The following is an 18,351-nucleotide window of genomic DNA, read 5'->3' as shown; positions in this document are numbered from 1 at the left end:
CTGGGTGCTGGCTGCGAGAGTCGTGACGTCACGGCCACACACCCACAATGCAAGTCTATGGGAGGGGACTTGGCGGCCACCACGCCCCCTCCCATAAACTTGCATTGAGGGGGCGTGGTGGCATGAGGGCGTGGCCATTACATACCAACCCCCGCAGCGCTCACCCAGTGTTCGGAACAAAATGTTCCCGAAGCTGGGGCAGTGGAGTACCCCTTTAATTTTAATTATGGGAGTGAAAATCAAGTGATGGGCAGAATACTAGTGTCAGTGTTTTATATTGAGGGGCGTGTCTGCCCAATTCACACCCTCTGATTATATAATCCCGCCCATCACCTGATATTTACTCCCATTATTAAAATTTATTCCACGCCCATCTGATTTCCTGAACTGTCAGACAAACTATAAACTCTCATATCTCATGAACAGGAGGATGTATCAAGAAACTGAAAAAAGGTGTGTAGAAAGTGAGGCTATTTCATAGTAAAATCTCATTTTGGGAGGGTTGGCCACATGTTCTCTTTAAAGGAAATGTAGAAAAAAGTTATGGTTTACAGAATTGAAAACACAAAAAAATTTCCCTGAGACCAAAGTTTAATTTGTGTTTTTGAGCGGTTACAGACCCTTGCATTATTTACTTCATGTTGGGCTACATTCATATCACGTTTTGAAGCCTACGGCTGCCAGATCAGGCTGGGGATGGGAAAACCAGGCGCTCCCGTACCCTAGCCAGACCAGCGCCGAAACCCATTTAGAGTGACTCCGGTTGGCTCATTTTTGCCCCGTACCTGGTTTTGTGACCAGACCTAAAACTGTAGTATACAGTACAGGAGTGCCCGGTTTTCCAATCCCCCAGCCGGCAGCAGTAGTAGATGATTGGTGACCAGGACAAGAAAGCAATAAGCTCAGAGGCCTCTCATGATTATTGAACGTTCTGTACTGTGCCCCAACATCGGAATAAATGTATCACTTATATATTGAAATGCCATCTTTAAATATGGATAAATAATGCAGAGACACACACTACATAATAAATTGCTATGATGGTATCATAAAGTAGATGACCAATACCCTAAAGAGCACCTGCAAAGTGTCATACTGTAGAGGTATACCATCTCATCCCAAACCGTGCTAGATCTTAGCATGCAGAGACACAATATTGTATTAAAGGTGTGAATAAAGTAATCACAGTAATAAAGGGCAGGGGTTATTACAGTCAACATGCAGCTGACTAATGTGCTAGAATTTCTATTATGAACCCTTTACATGCAATGCTGAAATAATTTTACATGCTAGAAATATTGCCATATTTAATATTTGATTTTACAGAGTAAAGAAGCGGTATTTTCCAAAAATCCCTAATCCAAAACACAGCCACATTGTCAAGATGAATGAAGCAACCGGCACAAAGGTATGTAACCAAACTAGATCCATAAATATTTCATGTTTGAAATAGGTTACTGCACAGAGCACAATCTACATGAGACAGAGGGTAATAGATCCCCCCCCCCCCCTATGTATTCTATATAGTGCACGAGCAGCATGAAGGTCATTATGAAGCATTACTTCTCTTGCTATTTCCAACTGCTCCCTTTACTCTCCATAGCCATCAATGGGCAGCAGCTGTAACCTGTTCTCTCAGTGAAGCTGAAAATCAGTCTCATCTCTGCCTCTCTGAAGACAGATTTTACTAGTGAATTCAGAGAGTTAGAAGAGCAGGAAGCAGGCGGCAGAAGGAGAAGAGTCTGATAAGTGGAAAAAGAAGCATTATTCTGATATATCTGATTAAAAAAAACTTATCACTGTACTGTTAATTGATGGGGAAAAGCAAAATGGTTACACCTTAAAATAAAGATAAAGTGGCACAGGGCAGAGGATTTTAATAATTTTCCCTTTGATTTACCTTACAGACTTTGCTCATGCAGTCATCGCCATATGATGAAGAAAAGTCTTGTTCTAACCACCTTGGTGTGGAGGTGACCCAACAGATAGAATTGATATCAGATAAGTCAAGCATCCAAGAAATGGACAATAGTGTTGGGCAGAAAACATCTAACCATCAGAAGACATCTCATGCCTATGCTGCAAATGTAGAAGATTACATTGACAAAATGTCAGTACTCAAAGCATTCCAAAGGATGCCAGAAACCACTAGCTATGTACGACAACAGCCCACAGATGAATAGATGTAGCATTAGATATACTGCAATCTGTTCTAAAAACATAATGATATATAAACTAGGGATGTCCCGATACCATTTTTTTTTACGACAGAGTACAAGTACCGATACTTTAATTCTAGTACTCGCCGATGCCAATTACGAGTACTTTTATTTTAAAGGGAATCAGACACCAGGGTGACCCGGTTTCTGGTGCTGCTTACCGTGCTGATATGTGAGTTCCTTGTTCTGTGCAATAGAGGCGGCTGCTGTAGTATGGGCCAAGATCTCTCTCTTCCCCATTGGGCAGAACAGGGAATTTGCATTGGCGGCAAGACCAATGTCTCGGGAGCGATTGGTGAGAAGCGGTAGAAACTGGGTCACCTGCACGGTCTACCTATAAATTCAAGTTAGTGCAGGTGACTCTACTGTAAGATTGTCTTTAATAGTAGGTAGTATAGATACTTGCACACATTAGCAGCAGCAGCCCCCCTGCAGACATTAGTAGACAGCGCCCCCTCCCCTTGTAGACAGCACCCTTCTATCATGAGGAAATCCATACCCTCCCCCCAATCTCAAGGTCCCCTTTCTAAATACACTAACATATAAAAATGTTTAAAACAATAATTCACCAAGATGGAGTTGTTGGAATGACTTTAAACGTTATAGGTGTATGTAATGTTGATAGATGTAAGTGATAACATTAGCGTGAAAGGATAAGAATATTGGGGGAAACTGTACAATTCACTAGAGGCTCTAGCACCCTGTTGGGCCACTTCTAGACTGGATACAAGATGTGATATGATTGGGCATGGATGCAGACAGGTTCCATATGGCGTCCTATGGCACATTTGTCCACAGATATTGCAGCTGTATATCCTCCACACTCATAGGTTGCAGAAGCGGGTATCCCATCTGGTCAAATATATTATAAATCTGGTTACTAGGCAGGCAAGGAAATATTGCACTCTGGCAGAGACATTCCTAGAAAACCCTTGCTGTGTGTGGGCGAGCATTATCCTGCTGAAAAGTTGGATGCTTGCCAAGAGAGACAACAAGTGTGGCCACAGGATGCCCTGCACATATCAAAGCTGTTAGTGTCCCTCGTATTACTACTAAGGGTGACAGTCATATGCGATGGCTCCCCAGATCATCACACCAGCAGTTGGGACAGTTTGTTGCTCCACAGCAGAGGCAGGATTGATGCGCTCACCGACAGGCTTACATAAACAAACCCAACAGTTGTCAAATCCCAAAGAAAGCCTGGAATGATATGGTTCCAGTCTGTAGCTGTCAAGATTTCTCATTCACAACAGCACTGCAAACAAAGGCAATAGTGCTGGCTGTCAATGGCAGAACACGTAATGTGACACCAAAGTGTCTGGAAATGGTCCAGGCAGAGATAGAATTCTCTAATAACAGTGCCACCTAGGTCTGGATGGTGAACAAGGAAACTGGGAGTACCTCATACTTGGTGGAACAAATGTTCCTCTCTACTGGTGGTCTGTCTGGGCCATCTGGAGCCTGCTCGCCAAGTATGCGTGCCCTCACATAACCATTGCTATCATTACTTCCTAACAGCTTAGTCAGAACAGTTTAAATGGCGGAAAGTTTGTTGAAACAACCATCCTGCTTTTCTCAGTCTAATGATAGCCTCCTCTCATGATCTGTCAACTCGAGAAAATGTCTTTAAAGGGGTTATCCAGGAAATTTTATTTTTTTTATATATATATTAACTGGCTCCAGAAAGTTAAACAGATTTGTAAATTACTTCTATTAAAAAAACTTAATCCTTTCAGTACTTATGAGCTGCTGAAATTGAGTTGTTCTTTTCTGTCTAAGTGCTCTCTGATGACACCTGTCTCAGGAACCGCCAGTTTAGAAGCAAATCCCCATAGCAACAAGGAGAGAGGTCAGCAGAGAGCACTGTTGCCAGATAGAAAACAACAACTCAATTTCAGCAGATGATAATTATTGAAAGGATTAAGATTTTTTTAATAGAAGTAATTTACAAATCTGTTTAACTTTCTGGAGCCAATTGATACAAAAAAAAAAGTTTTTTTCCTGAAGTACCCCTTTTATATTTACATCCTGTGCCGGCTCCCGCGATATGAAGCTGATATGAAGCTGCGACCCCGCATCACATCGCGTCGGTCCCGGCGCTCATCAACAGCCAGGACCCGCGGCTAATACCACACATCACCGATCACGAAAGTGAAAGTATCCCGGCTAGTCAGTCAGGCTGTTCGGGACCGCCGTGGTGAAATCGCGGCGTCCCGAACAGCTTTCAGGACACAGGGAGGGCCCTTACCTGCCTCCTCTGTGTCCGATCGACGAATGACTGCTCCATGCCCAAGATCCAGGCAGGAGCAGTCAAGCGCCAATAACACTGATCACAGGCATGTTAATACACGCCAGTGATCAGCATAAGAGATCAGTGTGTGCAGTGTTATAGGTCCCTATGGGAGCTATTACACTGCAAAAAAAAAAAAAGTACAAAAAAAAAAAAAAAGTGTTAATAAAGGTCATTTAACCCCTTCCCTAATAAAAGTTTGAATCACCCCCCTTCTCCCATAAAAAAAATTAAACAGTGTAAATAAAAATAAACATATGTGGTATCGCCGCGTGCGTAAATGTCCAAACTATAAAAATATATAATTAAGTAAACCGCACGGTCAATGGCGTATGCGCAAAAGAATTCAAAAGTCCAAAAAAGCATATTTTGGTCACTTTTTATACCATTAAAAAATGAATAAAAAGTGATCAAAAAGTCAAATCAAAAATCATACCGTTAAAAACTTCAGATCACGGCGCAAAAAATTAGCCCTCATACTGCCCTGTACGTGGAAAAATAAAGTTATAGGGGTCAGAAGAGGACATTTTTAAACGTATAAATTTTCCTGCATGTAGTTATGATTTTTTCCAGAAGTACGACAAAATCAAACCTATATAAGTGGGGTATCATTTTAATCATTTGGACCTACAGAATAATGATAAGGTGTCATTTTTACAGAAATATGCACTGCGTAGAAACGGAAGTCCCCAAAAGTTACAAAATGGCTTTTTCCGTTTCGCCGTGAATTTTTGGGTAAAATGACTAATGTCACTGGAAAGTAGAATTGGTGACGCAAAAAATAAGCCAGAATATGGATTTTTAGGTGGAAAATTGAGAGGGTTATGATTTTTAAAAGGTAAGGAGGAAAAAACGAAAATGCAAAAACTGAAAAACCCTGAGTCCTTAAGGGGTTAAGCGCATCATAGAGGCTAGTCTAGCAGACAATGATCTCTCACTGTACACTACCTAAAGGTAACCTCAGAGCCTTTCTAGGTCAGAGGGGGAAGCATTTTTTACATCTTCTTGCGACAAAACCCTAGATCTCTAGATCAGACCACACCTGTAATCATTTCCATATAATTATGAGACATAACTTCATGCTGAGTCTTGTAGCAATTGAACATTGACAATGAGTATACTTTATGGGGCGGGTAAAGCATTCTGGCCATATTTTGTTTTGGGCTTTGACCATTCCTATGCTAGTCTTTGAGCCAGCATAAAATACATTATCTTACATAAGTCCAACCGTAACATGTGCACAGTCTGTAGTGTCCAATGTGGGCCCAAAGTATAAATATTTTGCATGGCCACCAACATTTTCCAGCACTGACGGTATCAGCCAAGCATAGCAGGGGTCCCAGATGCAGACCACCAGCAATCAGGTATTTCATTCCCTATCCTGTGGATTAGATGACTAGTACCAAAGTACCACTTTAACCCCTTAAGGAGTCAGCATTTTAAAGTTTTTGCATTTTTGTTTTTTAATCCTTTCAATTTTCCACCTAAAAATCGATATTATGGCTTATTTTTCTGCGCCACCAATTCTACTTCACAGTGACAGTAATTTTACACAAAAATCCACGGCGAAATGGAAAAAAACATAATTGTGCGACAAAATTGAAGAAAAAATGGCATTTTGTAACTTTTGGGGGATTCCGTTTCTACGCAGTGCATTTTTCGGTTAAAATGACATCTTATTCTGTAGGTCCAAACAGTTAAAATGATACCAGGCACGGAGCATTCGGCGATCGGACATGCAGGAGACAGGAAGGGATCCCTCTTGGTGTCCTGCAAGCTGTGGGATGCTGCGATTTCACCGCGGCGGTCCCGAACAGCTGCCGGAATGCTTTCGGTTTCACTTCAGATGCGGCGGTAAACTTTGATCGCCATGTATGAAAGGTTAATACTGGGCATCCCCGCTATCGATGATGTCCGGTATTAGCCGCGGGTCCCGGCCGCTGATGGCCATCGGGACCGACCCGTTATATCGCGGGAGTCGGCGTTAAGGAGTTAAATTATTCCTGTAATCTACTTGCAGACACAACCACAGCATATATTGAGAGAAAACAAGGAAATTATCCTGTGAAATTCTGCTGAGGTTCTACTAACAGCGACTTATACATTCTACCTCTTTACCAGTGTGAAAATACAATATGCTTACATGTTATTGCTGCAAAGGAAAATCCTTAATTATTATGAGCAATGACCACAACAGAAAAATAAAAAAAAAACTGTTTATTGAAGGATATTTTTTTTAGTTTATGAGTTCTAGGTGTGCAATGTCCCTTGAAGAAGCAGTCATGTAAAACAACATGCCACACTGTTACAAGGCACTGAAGTTTTACTTTGTGCTCTAACGCAGTTCTCCAACCCATGTGCCTCTACCATGCTGGGAGTTGTATTTTTGCAACAGCTAGAAGTACACAGGTTGAGAAGCACTGCTCTAATGTAATGGGGGCAAAAAAAAAAAAACAGCACCACAACTTTCTCAGTCCAGCAGAATGGTGCTCAAAACTTACGTGACCTGGAATCTACAGCAGGCTCCAGTTTTGCCACTGTGGAGTAAAACGATGAGACCATCTAATAAGAGAGTGAAGGACATCAATAGAAAATTTGAAATGTAACAAGAAAATGACAATCCGGTGCATATACAAAACCGTTGTATTGCAGGTAACAATGTAGTGTAAAAGTATGTTGTATACGTTGCATTTTTAGTAGTAAAACCGTGGAGAGAACAGTTACTGGTCATCATTTACAGTTTCAGAGTTTACAGGGAAAATTTGACATGTAAAAAAAAATACCCAGCATACAGTTATGAGCATCGCCCCCCGCTGTACACCCAGTGTAATGTTAAAAATAAATGTACATTTTGTGTTACTGGCAGTGATTACCTTTACATCTTTCTATCTTTCTGATATATGTAGAAAAAAAAAAATCGGTGCTTGATGGAAATAATTCAGGTTTAAAATGATTTTCATAGGCAACTGGACCATATACTAACCAACACGGAAGTGAAACATATATATATAAAAAAAAAAGAAATAGATTCCATTAGAGTTCTATTAGACACCACATAATGCCCACATCATGTTCATTGTGGAATCAGATGAATGCATCTAGAATTTTGGCTGTGAGTTCACTGAAGATCCAGGAGTCTTGGCTAAGCTTAAGCCACTTCTGTTTTCCGTGACTTACTGTACTCGTTTATTGTACAGTTCCCATTGTACCGATTGTCCCCTTCATCATCAACATTTTCATCATTGGCTTCTTCACTCACAATATCCTTTAAGTCATCCTTTATGCTATTCTTTTCCTGAAAGTGAAGTACAGTGACTACTTAGTCTTTAAGCAAGCAGTTTGCAAATAAAGCTTGGCTAGCGATTACAAAAGGCAATAGACATAAGAGATAGGATGTACATAGAACAAAAAACAACTATCAGTGGTATACTGAGCAGATACTGGGCATTCACATGAGCACGTGTACTTCGTAAATGTCCTCAATAACCGCAGGCCATAAACAAAAATCCACCTCTCCTCTGTTCCTTCAGCTCTCCAGAGTGGTGCAAGACCAGTCCCTCGCGCTATTAAAAGTAAAGTCATTTAACCACTTAAGGACTTAGCCCTTTTTCACCTTAAGGACCAGAGCATTTTTTGCAATTCTGACCACTGTCATTTTAAACATTAATAACTCTGGAATGCTTTTAGTTATCATTCTGATTCAGAGACTGTTTTTTCGTGACATATTCTACTTTAACATAGTGGTACATTTTTTGTGGTAACTTGCATCCTTTCTTGGTGAAAAATCCCAAAATTTTATGAAAAAATTGAAAATTTTGCATTTTTCTAACTTTGAAACTCTCTGCTTGTAAGGAAAATAGATATTCCAAATAAAAAAAATTTTGGATTCACATATACAATAGGTCTACTTTATGTTTGCATCATAAAATTGATGAGTTTTTACTTTTGGAAGACACCAGAGGGCTTCAAAGTTCAGCAGCAATTTTCCACAAAATTTTCAAACTCACTATTTTTCAGGGACCAGTTCAGTTTTGAAGTGGATTTGAAGGGTCTTCATATTAGAAATACCCCATAAATGACCCCATTATAAAAACTGCACCCCACAAAGTATTCAAATTGACATTCAGTCAGCGTTTCAACCCTTTAGGTGTTTCACAGGAATAGCAGCAAAGTGAAGGAGAAAATTCAAAATCTTCATTTTTTACACTCGCATGTTCTTGTAGACCCAATTTTTGCAAGGGGTAAAAAGGAGAACATTTTTACTTGTATTTGAAACCCAATTTTTCTCGAGTAAGCACATACCTCATATGTCTATGTAAAGTGTTCGGCGGGCGCAGTAGAGGGCTCAGAAGGGAAGGAGCGACAAATGGGTTTTGGGGGGCATGTCACCTTTAGGAAGCCCCTATGGTGCCAGGACAGCAAAAAAAAAACCCACATGGCATACCATTTTGGAAAATAAACCCCTTGGGGAACGTAACAAGGGGTAAAGTGATCCTTAATACCCCACAGGTGATTCACGACTTTTGCATATGTAAAAAAAAATTTTTTTTTCCCTAAAATGCTTGGTTTCCCAGAAGTTTTACATTTTTAAAAAAGGGTAATAGCAGAAAATACCCCCCAAAATTAGAAGCCCAATTTCTCCCGATTCAGAAAACACCCTATATGGAGGTGAAAAGTGCTCTGCTGGCGCACTACAGGTCTCAGAAGAGAAGGAATCACATTTGGCTTTTTGAAAGCAAATTTTGCTCTGGGGGTATGCCGCATTTAGGAAGCCCCTATGGTGCCAGAACAGCAAAAAAAAAAAAAAAAAAAAAACACATGGCATACTATTTTGGAAACTAGACCCCACAGGGAACTTAACAAGGGGTTAAGTGAACCTTTATACCCCACAGGTGTTTCACTACTTTTGCATATGTAAAATAATTTTTTTTTAACCTAAAATGCTTGTTTTCCCAAAAAAATTAGGGATTGCATAGGGGTGGACATAGGGGTATTCTACGCCAGTGATTCCCAAACAGGGTGCCTCCAGCTGTTGTAAAACTCCCAGCATGCCTGGACAGTCAGTGGCTGTCTGGTAATACTGGGAGTAGTTGTTTTGCAACAGCTGGAGGCTCCGTTTTGGAAACAGTGGCGTACCAGATGTTTTAAATTTTTATTGGGGAGGGGAGGGGGGCTGTGTGGGGGTATGTGTATATGTAGTGTTTTTTACTTTTTCTTTAATTTTGAGTTAGTGTAGTGTAGTGTTTTTAGGGTACAGTCACACGGGCGGGGGTTCACAGTAGTTTCTCGCTGGCAGTTTACGCTGCGGCAGAAAATTTGCCACAGCTCAAACTTGCAGCCGGATACTTACTGTAAACCTCCGCCCATGTGAGTGTACCCTCACATTGGGGGGGGGGGGGGAACATCCAGCTGTTGCAAAACTAAAACTCCCAGCATGCGCTGACAGACTGTACATGCTGAGAGTTTTAGTTTTGCAACAGCTGTAGGCACACTGGTTGTGTATCACTGAGTTTGTGACCTAACTGTTTCACAACTAGTGTGCCTCCAGCTGTTGCAAAACTACAACTCCCAGCATGTACGGTGCATGCTAGGAGTTGTAGTTTGCAACAGCTGGAGGCACACCGGTCGTGAAACACTGAGTTAGGTAAAAAAAAAAAACCTGAGTTTCACAACCAGTGTGCCTTCAGCTGTTGCAAAACTACAACTCTCAGCAGTCACCGACAGCCAACGGGCATGCTGGTAGAGTTGTAGTTATACAACAGCTGAAGGTACACTTTTCCATAGAAAAAATGTGCCTCCAGCTGTTGAAAAACTATAAGTCCCAGCATGCCCATAAGGGAATGCTGGGAGTTGTGGTGGTCTGCCTCCTGCTGTTGCATAACTACAGCTCCCAGCATGCCCTTTTTGCATGCTGGGAGCTGTTGCTAAGCAACAGCAGGAGGCTGTCACTCATCTCCAACTGCTGATCCACGCCGATGCTGCAGGTCAGTCCCTTGCCGCCGCTCCTGGGGCCCCGATCCTAACATTGACGCCGGGGATCGGGGTCCCCAGCTGCCGGGGTCCTCTTCCCACACCCAATCACGTCCTCCGGAAGAGGGGCGGATGGGGTGGCGGGAGTGACACCCGCAGCAGGTGCCCTGATTGGTCGGCCGGTAAACCGGCCGACCAATCAGGGCGATCGTGAGGTGGCACCAGTGCCACCTCACCCCTGCTGGCTATGGCTGTTCGGGGCCATCAGAGACGGCCCCGAACAGCCTGTAATTCCGGGTCACTGGAGACCCGATTGACTCGGAATCCGCTGCAGATCGCTGGGCTGAATTGATTTCAGCAGGCATCGGGCACCAGCTCCCCTCCAGCTAGCGGCGGGGGGCCAGGATTTGACAGGACGTACTCAAACGTCCTGAGTCCTAAAGGACTCGGAAAAGGGGCCGTTTGAGTACGTTCTGCGTCCTTAAGGGGTTAATAGAACAGCAGGACCTTTAGCACTCCGGATAACAGCGAAGGAGAAGGTCCTGCACCATTCACAGAGCAGAGGATGCAGAGGCTTCAGCGCAGGAGCGAAGAGAAGGTGAGGGGAATTTTTATCATTTTCTTTTGGAGGGAACTTATTGGGGGAAATTATTTAATGAGGGTATCTACCTAAAAGTTTTCCTACCTACATGACTATCTAACTCCAGGGGACTTTCTACTTACCTACAGAAGGCTTCTAACATAGTAGGGGGGATTCCCTACCTACCTATTGGAGGCTTCTAACTAATAGGGGAGGATTCCCTACCTAACTACTGGGGGCTTCTACCTATTAGGGGGATTTCCCTACCTAACTACTAGGGGTATATAGCTTAATTATGCATTATCTAATACAGCACTGTGTATTGAGCACACTGCCATCCACTCACTTACTGAGAGGTAGGAAATCACAAAAGGAGGTAGCCTGTCACTCCCAGCATAGAATATGCATTTATTTTATTTATTTATGGGGGCTGCCAGGACTGGAAATAATGGGACAATAGTGTCTGGTAATTATGGACAGAACTATGGCTGATAATTATGGTAGACTGACAATTATGTGAGGGGAAATTAGGGTGGCAACTGTGATTGTTAACTGTGTGGGGTAAACTGTAGCTGAGAAACTATTGTGTGGGGCAACTAAAAGGGAAACTGTGTCTGGCATTTATGAAGGTGAAATGTGGCTAGTAATTATAGAGGTACACAGGCACCTGCTGCACCACCTATAAGGACACCGATGATTCCCAATCATGAAGGAATCTGTGACTAGATACCAATGAAGGTACCTGTAGCTAGATCTATGAAGGCACCTCTGTTTTTGTCCCCTATGAATAAATAAAGCATACTTATACGGGGAGATTCATGAAAACTTGTGCTGAGGAAAAGTCGACCAGTTGGCCTAAGCAACCATGTCGCTTCTTTCATTTTTTAAAAGGCCTCTGAAAAATAAAAGATGCAATCTGATTGGTTGCTATGGGCAACTGGTCAACTTTTCTTCAGCACAGGTCTTGATGAATCTCCCCCATAGTTCTGTACTGTCTATACAGAAAGGAGCCTACTGCAGAAATAAATCCCAGGAACTTTACATGTCCCACAATACAATACTGCAGGGAATTGTTCCCTTTGTAAAGGCTGCAGGCAGGACACATCAGTTTGGTCACTCGATTATCCTTCTCCAAGCCAATGACATTTATTGCAGTTATTAAATCTTGCAAACATGACAGTCTAGAGGTAGAAGGGCACCAAAAGTGCTGATGTGCACAGCTTATTTCCGTAGTAAGCAACACTACATTGCGGCAGTACATATTTCCGAAGGTAATATTAGTGGAAATAGAAACAGATGTGCTGTTTCAGGCATAATACCGGAACACAATATGACACACCTGCTTGGACTGACATTACAAAAATGATTATTATACTATCAGAAGAAGCGGACATTTTTGCAATTTGCACTAAACACAGACAATAGCTGGAATAAGAAAAAAAATGCAGCTCTTACCCTTATCTTGTACTTATCATATGATTCTCTCATTTCTTTGTCTTTATTGCTATTTTTCTTAGATGTGGAACGATCGCTCTCTCTTCTATCTCCGCTGTGATCCCTTTCTTTCCCCTTTTTCTTTTCCTTTCTATTTTTACTAACAGAACAAATAAATTACAAATTTGCAGAAACTTTCAAAAAGGCAGAGATCAGAGAAAATATTTGCAGTTGAAAACATGAAAGTATATGTCAAAAGAAGGGATAAAAATGAATGGAGAGCTTTTCGCTGCCCTAACTCCTCTTCCCCTGTAGTGCAGAGCTGTGATAGACAGCAGTGGGGGAGTATACAGTACAACGCTGTTTCCCCAACCAGTGTGCCTCCAGCTGTTTCAAAAATACAACTCCCAGCATGCCCAGACATCCGCAGGCTGTCCAGGCATGTTGTGAGCTGTAGTTTTGCTACAGCTGGAAGCACACTGGTTGGGGAAACCCTGATGTTCTGACACTTTAACAAGCCCCCCCCCCTCAAATACCGTGATACCGCCATAATTTTAAAAAATACCGTGATACACATTTTTGCTCATACCGCCCAGCTCTAAATCACACTCAAAATCATAGTGGAAAACCACACTACAGGCTGATCCAACTTTGATGTAATGTCCTTAAAACAAGTCAAAATGAGGCTCAGTAGTGTGTGTGGCCTCCATGTGCCCGTATGACCTCCTTACAACGCCTGGGCATGCTCCTGATGAGGTGGCAGATGGTCTCCTGAGGGAGGTCCTCCCAGACCTGGACTAAAGCATCCGCCAACTCCTGGACAGTCTGTGGTGCAACGTGGCGTTGGTGGATGGAGCGAGACATGATGTCCCAGATGTGCTCAATCAGCTTCAGGTCTGTGGAACGGGCGGGCCAGTCCATAGCATCAATGCCTTCCTCTTGCAGGAACTGCTGACACACTCCATCCACATGAGGTCTAGCATTGTCTTGCATTAGTAGGAACCCAGGGCCAACCGCACCAGCATATGGTCTCACAAGGGGTCTGAGGATCTCATCTCGGTACCTTATGGCAGTCAGGCTACCTCTGGCAAGCACATGGAGGGCTGTGTGGCCCCCCAAAAAAATGCCACCCCACACCATTACTGACCCACCGCCAAACCAGTCATGCTGGAAAATGTTGCAGGCACAACGTTTTCCGCAGCGTCTCCAGACTCTGTCACGTCTGTCACATGTGCTCAGTGTGAACCTGCTTTCATCTGTGAAGAGCACAGGGCACCAGTGGCAAATGTACCAATCTTTTTGTTCTCTAGCAAATGCCAAACATCCTGCACGGTGTTCAGCTGTAAGCACAACCCCCACCTGTGGACGTCGGGCCCTCATACCACCCTCATGGAGTCTGTTTCTGACCGTTTGAGTGGACACATGCACATTTGTGGCCTGCTGGAGGTCATTTTGCAGGGCTCTGGAAGTGCTCCTCCTTGCACAAAGGCAGAGGTAGCTGTCCTGCTGCTGGGTTGTTGCCCTCCTACGGCCACCTCCACGTCTACTGATGTACTGGCCTGTCTCCTGGTCGCGCCACCATGCTCTGGACACTACGCTGGCAGACACAGAAAACCTTCTTGCCACATCTTGCATTGATGTGCCATCCTGGATGAGCTGCGCTACCTGAGCCCCTTGGGTGGGCTGTAGACTCAGTCTCATGCTACCACTAGAGTGAAAGCACCGCCAGTATTCAAAAGTGACCAAAACATCAGCAAGGAAGCATAGGAATTGAGAAGTGGTCTGTGGTCTCCACCTGCGGAACCACTCCTTTATTGAGGGCGTCTTGCTAATTGCCTATAATTTCTACCTGTTGTCTGTTCCATTTGCACAACATCATGTGAAATTGATTGTCAATCAGTGTTGCTTCCTGAGTGGACAGTTTGATTTCACAGAAGTGTGACTGACTTGGAGTAACATTGTGTTGTTTAAAGGGGTACTCTGGCCCTAATACATCTTATTCCCTATCCAAAGGATAAGGGATAAGATGCCTGATTGCAGGGGTCCTGCCGCTGGGGACCCCCCATAATCTGTCATTCAGCACCCACCTTTGCGAGCTCTCCGCAGCGCTGGAGGCTCCGAGTGTGCAGCATGACGACCACGAGGCCGGAGTATCCTGATGTCACACCCCGCCCTGCCCTATAGACTTGCATTGAGGGGCGTTTGGAACATTTACTTCCGAATGCTGGCCAGTGGAGTACACTATACACAGTAGTAACCGAGTTATCTTAATGTGTAGAGCGTATATACAACTCCTATACGACAGAGCTCCAGCCTCTCTGTTCAACAGTTCATGATAAGACACACATGTATAGGGCGCAACTCCAGCTGACACGCCGGCAACAGGATTTTAGGTGAGTATACACATGAATGTTCTGACTCACGGTTTAGTAGAAAATTTCTTTCTTGTTTATTCAAGTTTATTCGGGTATTGTCTCGCAGGACATCAGGTTAGCAGCATAATATGCAAGCAGCAAAGGTGGATACAAGCTCCGTGCTCCCTTCAGTCATGGCCCAACGTTTCAGGGGCAAGCCCCCTTAGTCAAGCGCCATGACTAAGGGGGCTTGCCCCTGAAACGTTGGGCCATGACTGAAGGGAGCACGGAGCTTGTATCCACCTTTGCTGCTTGCATATTATGCTGCTAACCTGATGTCCTGCGAGACAATACCCGAGTAAACAAGAAAGAAATTTTCTACTAAACCGTGAGTCAGAACATTCATGTGTATACTCACCTAAAATCCTGTTGCCGGCGTGTCAGCTGGAGTTGCGCCCTATACATGTGTGTCTTATGGCCAGTGGAGTACCCCTTTAATGGAGTTTATCCAGCCTTACAAAACTGATGGTCTGTCCTAAGCCAGCAATATTTGAATGGGCTCTGTAGTTGCAATCACTGTACTATAAGTAGCAGAAGTTCATGGTACTGTAGTGTTGTCACATTTAGGTAAGTAAGGCAGCACTGCAGTACCTTACACCCCTTCTAACTATAGTACAGGGATTCTCGGAGGAGCATAAGTAAGCAAAACAGTACACTGCTCGCAAAAGTGCTATGGCATCGTCAAACTGCTGATCAGTGGGGGTGCCAGAAGTTGGACCCTGTCAGTCTAATATTGATGGCTTATTGCTATAAGCCTTTTGCTGAGGTTAGTCCATTGAAGGCCAAATAACCCCTTTACCAAAACTCCCAAATAAGTGTCTTATGATGGAATATTACCTTCTGGGTGAAGGAGACCTAGAAACCCTCTTCACATATTTGGAACTTTTAGGGGATTTGGAAAGACTTCGACTTCTCCTTTTACGTCTTTCCCTGCAACAAAAAAGGAAACAGTAGTACATGTAAGTAATATTCTTTTTCCTTACAAAAAAGAATCCAACTTTCCCTCTTTAACCCCTTAAGGACCAAGGTAATTTTGGCCTTAAGGACCAGAGCATTTTTTGCACATCTGACCATTGTCAATTTAAGCATTAATAACTCTGGGATGCTTTTACTTATTTTTCAAGATAGTTTTCAAATCAGAATTTTTCAGGGACCAGTTCAGTTTTGAAGTGGGTTTCATATTAGAAATACCCCATAAATGACCCCATTATAAAAACTGCACCCCTCAAAGTATTCAAAATAATATTAAGAATGTTTGCTAACCCTTTAGGTGTTTCACAGGAATAGCAGCAGATTGAAGGAGAAAATTCTAAAGCTAAATTTTTTACACTAACATGTTCTTGTAGACCCAAAAATGCCCCCCAAAATGTGTAACCCAATTTCTTTCAAGTAAGGAAATACCTCATATGTGAACGTAAAGTGCTCTGTGGGTGCACTAGAGGGCTCAGAAGGGAAGGAGCAACAATGGGATTTTGGAGAGTGAATTTTGCTGAAATGGTTTTAGTGGGGCATGTCGCATTAAGGAAGCCCCTATGGTTCCATAACAGCAAAAAAAAAAACAAAAAAAAAAAAACAAAAAAAAAAAAACACATGGTTCACTATTTTGGAATCTACACCCCTCAAGGCACGCAACAAGGGGTACAGTTAGCCTTAACACCCCACAGGTGTTTGACAACTTTTCGTTAAATTCGGATGTGTAAATGGAAAAAAAAAAGGTATTTTTTCACAAAAATGCAGTTTTTTTCCCAAATTTACTATTTTTACAGGAGGTAATAGGAGAAAATGCCCCCCAAAATTTGTAACCCCATTCCTTCTGAGTATGGAAAATACCCCATATGCGGACGTCAAATACTATGCTGGCGCACTACAATACTCAGAAGAGAAGGAGCCACATTTGGCTTCTTAAAAGCAAATTTTGCTGAAATGGTTTTTTTTTTGGGGGGGGGGGGGCATGTCACATTTCGGAAGCTTCTGTGGTGCCATAACAGCAAAAAATACCCACATGGCATACTATTTTGGAAACTAAACCCCTCAAGGCACGTGACAAGGGGTACAATGAGCCTTAACACCCCACAGGTGTTTGATGACTTTTCGTTAAAGTCGGATGAGTAAATAAAAAAAATTATTCACTAAAAAGCAGTTTTTTTCCCAAAATTAACTATTTTTACAAGGAGGTAATAGGAGAAAATGCCCCCCCCCCTCCAAAAAAAAAAAATTTTGTAGCCCCATTTCTTCTGAGTATGGAAATAACCCATGTGTGGACGTCAAGTGCTCTGCGGGCGCACTACAATGCTAAGAAAAGGAGCTTTTGGAGAGAGAATTTGTTTGGAATGGAAGTCGGGGGCCATGTGCGTTTACAAAGCCCCCCATGGTGCCAAAACAGTGGACCCCCCCACCCACATTTTGGAAACTACACCCCTCACAGAATTTAATAAGGGGTGCAGTGAGAATTTATACCCCACTGGTGTTTGACAGACTTTTGGAACAGTGGGCTGTGCGAATAAAAAAATTAAATTTTTCATTTTCACAGACCACTGTTCCAAACGTCTGTCAGACACCTGTGGGGCGTAAGTGCTCACTGCACCCCTTATTAAATTCTGTGAGGGGTGTAGTTCCAAAATGGGGTCACATGTGGGGGGGGTTCCACCGTTCTGGCACCATGGGGGCTTTGTAAACGCACATGGCCTTCAATTCCAGCCAAATTCTTTCTCCAAAAGTCCAATGGCGCTCTTTCTCTTCTGAGCCCTGTAGTTCGCCCACAGAGCACTTCACACCCACATATGGGGTATTTCCCTGCATCGCGGGGTTAACTGAATGACTTCTATAAAAGTCATGATGCGCAAACTACCAGCACATCATGACGTTTATATAAGTAATTTTGCGGGAAGGGGTTAAAGGGTTTCTCTGCTTTAAATAATGCATACTTGTTGGAAAGGTCCCTTGACAATAAAGTGATCATTAAGTGTCCCAGCTGTGGTCTGCGCCACCACAGGAGAAACTAAGCATTACACAGTGCCTTTTCAAATCATCTGGACGTCTGCCTACTGCAGCTCAGATCAACCAGAGCGAGAGACACTAACTGATCCCCATTCTTGCCAAAAGGACCTAGACCAGCGGATCCCCCCCACACACACTTAACTAAAATTTTCACTGCTACATTTATCCTCTATGGGCCTCCCGAGATGCAACAATCGGTAAGAAAACATTTGGAAATAGAGGGTCTAACCTGCTAACACTGCCAGACTTCCTGGCAGAGGAGTGGGTCTTTGTGGGGCTCCTAGACTGTTTTTCCTTCTTCCTTCTATCATTTTTATCTTTTGTTCTTTCTTTTTCCCTAGTTTTGCTTCTTTCTTTGTCTCTTTTCTTCTCCCTGTAGAAATAATAGGAAAAAAAATCTGAAACCTCCCCTCACATCACATTCTTCCTGGTAAAAAATACTCATTA

At 43.0% G+C, this 18,351-nt stretch overlaps 2 protein-coding genes across 4 annotated transcripts in view; one reads left to right on the top strand and one right to left on the bottom strand.

Annotated features, from left to right (window-relative positions):
- Positions 1-3,928, top strand: part of LOC130274270 (uncharacterized) — a 99,204-nt gene extending 95,276 nt beyond the window's left edge. Inside the window, exons 16-17 of the mRNA XM_056522427.1 lie at positions 1,327-1,408; positions 1,908-3,928. Of these exons, the coding sequence (XP_056378402.1) occupies positions 1,327-1,408; positions 1,908-2,183 (358 nt within the window). The 3' untranslated portion in view covers positions 2,184-3,928. The remainder of the gene's footprint in view (positions 1-1,326; positions 1,409-1,907) is intronic.
- Positions 3,929-6,263: 2,335 nt separating this feature from the next.
- Positions 6,264-18,351, bottom strand: part of SREK1 (splicing regulatory glutamic acid and lysine rich protein 1) — a 65,614-nt gene continuing 53,526 nt past the window's right edge. Inside the window, exons 10-13 of one of the 3 annotated variants that reach the window (XM_056541554.1) lie at positions 18,134-18,277; positions 15,745-15,837; positions 12,515-12,644; positions 6,264-7,804 (exon numbers count right to left, since the gene is read on the bottom strand). In XM_056541554.1, coding sequence (XP_056397529.1) covers positions 7,658-7,804; positions 12,515-12,644; positions 15,745-15,837; positions 18,134-18,277 — 514 coding nt within the window. In that variant the 3' untranslated portion in view covers positions 6,264-7,657. Of the gene's footprint in view, positions 7,805-12,514; positions 12,654-15,744; positions 15,838-18,133; positions 18,278-18,351 lie in introns of all 3 variants that reach the window. The other 2 variants (XM_056541553.1, XM_056541552.1) reach the window with 2 other exon arrangements.

The sequence above is a fragment of the Hyla sarda genome, chromosome 1, assembly GCF_029499605.1.
Source record: "Hyla sarda isolate aHylSar1 chromosome 1, aHylSar1.hap1, whole genome shotgun sequence".
Taxonomy (NCBI): domain Eukaryota; kingdom Metazoa; phylum Chordata; class Amphibia; order Anura; family Hylidae; genus Hyla; species Hyla sarda.
This window is presented reverse-complemented; position numbering and strand designations above follow the sequence as displayed.